This window comes from Bidens hawaiensis, unplaced genomic scaffold (assembly GCF_021521415.1).
Source record: "Bidens hawaiensis isolate Kalapana, Puna unplaced genomic scaffold, B.hawaiensis_p1.1 tig00000055_1, whole genome shotgun sequence".
Lineage (NCBI taxonomy): Eukaryota > Viridiplantae > Streptophyta > Magnoliopsida > Asterales > Asteraceae > Bidens > Bidens hawaiensis.
The window spans coordinates 5029337-5036104 of NW_027491016.1; the positions used below are offsets into that span (position 1 = coordinate 5029337).

Consider the following 6768-nt stretch of genomic DNA (forward strand, 5'->3'; position numbering starts at 1 on the left):
TGGTACAAGCAAGATGTAAGAGAAAGATTAAAGCAAGAATTGCAAGATAGGGAAGAAGAAGTCCAAGAAAGTATAGATGATCAAGGAAGGTTGTTGACAGTGAGTGCAAGTCAGCATTATGCAAGAGGACGTGGTGATTAAAACAGTGGAAGATGAAGAGGATCATTCAGGGGAGGAAGAGGACGTGGAAGAAGTACCATCCTTTGCAAGAGATTGCTATTGTGAAAGGAAGTCAAGAAAGATTGAAGACCTTCTTAAACCAAGTTTATTTTAAAGGGGAGTATTGGAAGTTAAACTAAACTTATGATTCCATGTGTCATTAGTAGAAAGTATGTTTAGTATGTTTTATATATTTGTTTAAAGTAGAAGGGTCTAGTATGTGCATTTGAAAGTTAGAAACCGAGTTACATTTATTTTGGTTGGGTATATAAACCCATCATCATCTTGTTGTAAAAATATGATCGATGCATGGTTCATCAATAAAGAAAGTTTTTTTTCTCTTGTTCCTTAATTCTTATATCAGATTAATTATCATCATTTTTGTATGAGTGCTCTTGATTTACCAACAAACTTTTCACTTTTCTTGCGATAATAACTTCAAAAATGAGCATGCAAATCACAATATAAATTCCGTTTAGCCACTGCTAGTGAATACACGTCTCAGACGTTAAATGGCTATCATTTGCCTATTGGATTAAGTGTTGAACATTTAGCTCATGTGCACACACGAATGAGCTTGACAAATCACATATCAAGCGACTTTAGATGTCTTTGAAGACAAATGTTCATGAAATCAAAACTACTAGCAGTTTTAGTTTAAAGACAAAAAAATATATTTTACATGCGGTAACACTTATGTGTATTTGGCTGTCTTTCTTGTAATACGTAGTTTGTGGCCAGCAACCAAACATTTCTCATCTAAGGATTGATCGTGTAGTATATTACATTACATTACATGTGATGGTGGGTTATTGTCGGCAGGGATCAAGATGAAGTGTGATTTAGGTATCGGGCCTAATAGGCTAAAAGTAAACATAAATTAAAATGAAACTATTCGCACGAGTCAATGAGCAACCTCACCTTGGCCCAAGCTCAGCTTAACTCTAATGTTACACCGGCTAATTTCTAATGACCTAGATGAGCGTCGGGTCATAAAACTACTTTAACAACCCCAAACTATAATGAAAATTTAAGGGTCAAATTCAAAATTAGTCCAAAAGATTTACCATATATATAAAACATGGTGTAGGATGTATTTGCTTTAATAAATAAAATTATTGTTTGATTCAGAAATAAAATTTGAAAGTCGGTACCAAGATATCTCAAGCGCAAACATAACGTAGCACAAGTAACAAATGCTTGAATTCCTCTACAAAAGTATAACCAGTTTGTCTGTTTGTTGGTATTGCAAGTAAGGTTGGTGTCTACCTCTTCCTGTTATCAGCAACATAACCCCTTAAAGAAGGCGATTGAGTGAGACCGTATGGAGCCACAGTTGTATTCTGACCACCGTTCTTTTGCTTCATCCGCTTCCTAGCCAAGTACCCTCGAACCCAAGGTGTCAAATCCTCATTGATCTTGATCATGAAGAAGAATATGATACGGTAGATCACAATCATGCTAAAGATAACACTCAGGTTGATCCATTTTGATCTTGTCAACGTTATTTGGAAAACGTATTCCAAAACATACTCCCCAGGGATCTGGGGTAGATTGGGTGATTGGTTGTCGAACATCAGCCCCCTTAGATCATTTTGGTATTGCCCCTATACAAGCATTTAAATAAACAACCATATATAAGGTGTCTTACAACTTTATAACATATAGAAAAAGCATACCTGAAGAGCCCAGAAATGGAAACTAATGTATGACATAGGGTAACGCCACACTGGTTTCGGGATGTCATTAGGGAGTCGGAAGTAACCCGATACCAACATGAATATGCCCTGCATTACACAAGTTTTTATGTCATTAGCTAAAAATGGACAAAAAACATGACAAGACATGTATAAAACAATAATAAGAAATGACAAGTTTCATCCGACTTATTAGAAGTCAACATATTATATGCACGGACCTGAATCCCAGCACCAATGATGATGCCCATAAGGAAATTGGGAACGACGCTAGCTATGGCCATCATAAGGCTTTCAACAACCGTCACACTCGCATAGAGGCACAATACAAAGAAGAGATAGTGCATGAACCCCGGGTGAAGGCGGACCATGAAATAGCAAATTGTTCCAGAGATGAATGTGATTATTATCAGAAATGGCATCGCTGAGATCGTGTTGCTGATCACAAAAGCGGTCACACCATAGTGACCATTCAATCGTTCTCTTTGAAACACCTGCACATAATTATAAACCTTAAGTATAAAAAACAGGTTGCATGTTATTATAACAGATCAAACAAACATAATTTCAACCTTCCCAATCTGTTTGCTTACAAAAAATTATTAATATTAGATCTGTTTACTATAACTATAGTTGTTACTATTTTAATTATCATTTATCTTTAACATTGTTTGCTTATCAGTATTTTACCTTTAGTTCAATTATTAAGATATTTATTGATATTTTATCATAATCAATAGTTGATTAGATTCATTGCCAGTTTTATCATTAATTAATTACCCTCTTTATTGTAATGTCTGTATCTAAAAAGATTTGGTTTTCAATTATATCAATAAAAAAAGTATTATTAATGTTAAGATAGTTTTGGTAACAATAATGCTGATGAATCTGCCAAACCAAACCTGTTTTCACCCATAACTAAACTGACCCGAAAACATAATGTAACATAAAAATGGCACAATAAGATGATGAATGTGACCTTCATATCTTCCACAAAGGAAGGAAAACCCCCGATTGACATAAATGTGACGAATCCAAAGACAAAAGAGGCACATGCTCCTCTTGCCAGAATGGAATTATAGCCTGTCCCAACATTCAAATAAATGGTTCCAATGCAGATAGTGACCAAAACATAGATGACGAGCCTCAACCAGTAATAACCGAAGTCCCTTGACATATTAACAAAAGAACGTTTGGTCAACATAAACGTCTGCATAAAGAAACTAGCCTGACTGCCACCCGAATCCAGCACCGTTCCTTTCTGCATTCAACATAAAGTCTTCATCAAAACGAAACCTGAACAATAAATTAAATAGTAAATGTTACTAAATTCCAACAACTTACAACTTTCGACATCTCCTCAACTTTCTCGTTGGCAGCGTAACAGTACTGAGAGGTACGATAATAATCAGTTAGCACTCGGATAGCTTCAGCAGTCGTGACTTTCTCCAAAGGATCATCACTTGCTTCAAACTGATTGATGTAAACAGAATTAAGTAGAATACAAATAAACAAAGGGTGTATACAATCAAACCATATATACATATCATACCCGTAGTTTCATGGATCCTTTCAAGGTGGCTTTCACTTTGTCAAAATCAGAATTGATGCAACGAAGAAAATGATCTGACGGGTTTCTAAGAGCCGGGCAAGGAAATCCAGCTTGCGCGAAGAACTGCAAATTAACTCAGTTATTATTATTCGTAAAAGTTACCCGTTATGATACCTAAAACTCGATCTTAAACTCACCTTAAAACCTACTTGAAATATCAAATTCTCAACTAAACTATATTATCTATAATCTTTATAATTTCTAGCTTCTAATATATTATATATTTCTTGAGATTATACAATATGTCAAATTATATTTACTTGCTAGATATCACCCAATACCATAATCGTCCATAACACAAAAATATCTAAATAACTACTAAAGATTTATTACCTCGTACGCTTCTGAAGCAAGACCGAAGTAAACGGTTTTCCCTCCGGACAACAAGTACAAACGATCAAACAACTCAAAAACTTCACTGCTAGGTTGATGAATCGAAGCGATGACCGTTCTTCCATCTCTAGACAAACCTCTTAATGTTTGAGTAACAAAGAAAGCTGAAGCACTGCCCAAAAAACCAAATAACTTACTTCATCATATATATACAAATATTAAACCATTAATTATCATACAAGGGTTTACCTATCTAAGCCACTGGTGGGTTCATCTAGAAATAGCAATCTTGGTCTCATCAAGATTTCTAAGGCAATACTAACACGACGTTTTTCGCCACCACTGATACCGCGCAAGTGCCAGTTTCCAATGACTGTATCGGCACAATCTTGGAGACCCATTTCTATTATTGTACTTTCCACCAATGCACGCTTGTCCGTCCACGCCATTTTATCCGGCAGCCGTAGTCGAGCAGAATATGATATGGTTTCACGAACCGTAAGTGTACCGATTAAGTTATCGTCTTGAGTTACATAAGCCTGCATATCAACTTGTCATTTATTCACTTAACTCCACATTTATGTACTACTAGCTTTTATCCCCGTATCACGATGGTTGTTTACATTATTTATTTTTAATATTGATATTTTTTTTGGATTTTATTTTTGTTTATCATAAGGAAGTTAATAATATATTTAGGGTTTAATAATGAAAGAGTTTCATAAATGTATGAGATGTTATAACCCGGTTTAAAAACTATCTGGGTTTGGTAAGACCCATAACTCGCTTATTTTTTTTACTATAAAATAGTTTCTTAATTATAAATAATATATTTTCTAAAAAAATCAGATATTAATTTTTAGCATATCCCTATTTTATAGGATTTTTGTATCAAATATTTAATGAGATTAATTTTTAATTTAATAAGATGCTATAACCCGTTTAAGGGCTATTTGTGTTTTGTGAGACTCATACCCGTAAGATGTCTTCATTTACAAATACAGCAATCTGATGGCTTGAGAAAATATGGAAAGCAACTAGAGAGCTTTTAAAAGTTTCATTTATATATATATATTTAAAATTACATTAATTTTTTTATTTTTAATCATATTATAATCAGGTAATTTTAATATATCCTTATACCCTTGTTAAAATTTTATATGAAATTAAAAATATCATATATAGCCTTACAAAGTACTTAAAATATTATATATACTAAATTTATTAAAAACAATTCAGTAAATAACCATCTTACCCATATTTTTCTAAGATTTAATTTTTTTATTTACCTATATTTAGATTTATATTTTCTTTCATTTTCTTTAATCAGACAATTTTGTTTATATCCTTATACACTTGTTAAAATTTATATACCAAACTAAAAATATTGTATATGGCCTTAGAAAATAATTGAAATATCATATATACAAAATTTATTAAAAACAATTTAATAAATAACCATTTTCTCTGTATTTTTCTAAGACTTTATTTTTTTATTTACCTATTTTTAGATTTATATAATTTTTCTCATTTTTTTCTAAGACTAAATATTATATATGGCCATCTTGCTTAACGTTGATATTGATTAAAATCCACACTAATTAAGATAGGGTTTAAATGAATGTAACGAAAAGGGGTAGAATGATGATTGAGTAAAATTTTATCAAAGGTTGGTATATATGATATTTTAGTTTTGATTGAGTATATACGAAACTTTTTAACTTTGTAGGGTATATAATTAATCCATTATCGATCGACATCAAAATAGATGGAACAATATCTACCCGCTAAATTTTTTTCCTCTTAATTTTCAGACCTAAAAACATTAAAAAAAATATATACAAAAAAAAATAAAAATTGTACAATAGTAACACATAACTACATTAATAAATTGCGGCCACACCATATGTGTCGGACCATATTGTTATTAAGTCGTTTCAATACCATTTATTATTTCTTTTATTAGATTATATCTATCAATATATTTATATAAGCAACTAGATTGACATTAAAAATGATAATAATAATTAAAAAAAAACATTACAATATCTTTTAAAAAATCAGAACTCATATTATGTTTTCCTAGGTAAAAATTAACTTTTTATGATATTAAGTTGCTAGCCTAACTAAGTCTTAAATAAATATTAAAATAAGTAAATAACAACTTACAGCAGTTCCAAAAGAAAGCTTGGTTTTCCGGCCATTAACATACACGTTCCCGGAAAGAAAAGCATTAGTTGCGAGCCGGCTCGATAGAGCATCAAGCAAAGTCGACTTACCCGAGCCGGACGGGCCCATAAGCGCGGTAAACGTCCCCGGCTCGGCGTAGCCAGTTAACCCTTCTAACACGTTCTGAGTCTCCCCGTTACTTAGTGTTACCATGACCGTTAGATCCTTCCAAGCCAGCCTAGCTGACACGTCTCCGACCATGTCGGTGTTTGTTTTCTCTTTCCAAATGGTTTCGCTTAGAGGACTCAAGCCGATCCTGGTCGGCGGCCTGGTCTCCTCTATCTCCATCATCACTACTTCACTAGTTGATGATGAATCTTTGTTGTTTGTACTCATCATGTGTTGTTTAGTTTAAAAGTTAAAACAAATGAAAGGATGAATATATGGTATTTGTGAAACTTTAGGTTAATATGGCCTAGGCATTCATTTTGGTTTGAAGTTATAAAAGAAGGAAGAACTGAAAGGTGTGAAGAAATGTGTTGTGTGTGAGGATGAGAGAGGTGGGAAGGTGAGGAAGAAATGGTGTGATCAATATGGTTTTGTTTGACTGGCTGAGTAAAAGCATGTTTGCAAGAACATGGGGGCATATTTATTATCCTTATCACTAGCTAGTAATTGCAAATTTCCTAAATATAATAAAAAATAAACTTTGGGTTTTATTTTTATATGTTCTTTCAATATGTTTCAAGTGGGGATTGATGGATAAAATGTAGTTATAGCTAGCTATGAATGTTTCTC

The 6768-nt window shown here is 32.9% G+C and overlaps 1 protein-coding gene across 1 annotated transcript; it reads right to left on the bottom strand.

Moving 5' to 3' along the window:
* Positions 1–1318: 1318 nt before the first annotated feature.
* Positions 1319–6377, bottom strand: LOC143553663 (ABC transporter G family member 11-like). The gene is made up of 9 exons (XM_077043631.1): positions 5971–6377; positions 4051–4340; positions 3802–3973; positions 3409–3531; positions 3201–3329; positions 2836–3117; positions 2078–2350; positions 1839–1946; positions 1319–1766 (listed from the first exon to the last, which is right to left on the bottom strand). Exons 1-9 carry the CDS (start codon positions 6367–6369, stop codon positions 1425–1427), a joined length of 2118 nt encoding a protein of 705 aa, XP_076899746.1. The 5' UTR covers positions 6370–6377; the 3' UTR covers positions 1319–1424.
* Positions 6378–6768: the final 391 nt, after the last annotated feature.

Bases quoted from the DNA above. Each gene is read 5' to 3' on its own strand.
- LOC143553663 (XM_077043631.1), bottom strand. From the start codon at position 6,369: ATGATGAGTACAAACAACAAAGATTCATCATCAACTAGTGAAGTAGTG. The intron at 4,341-5,970 runs GTAAGTTGTTAT...GTTGATATGCAG, and splicing joins AGCTTTCTTTTGGAACTGCT to GCTTATGTAACTCAAGACGA. The intron at 3,532-3,801 runs GTAATAAATCTT...GTTAATTTGCAG, and splicing joins TTGCTTCAGAAGCGTACGAG to TTCTTCGCGCAAGCTGGATT.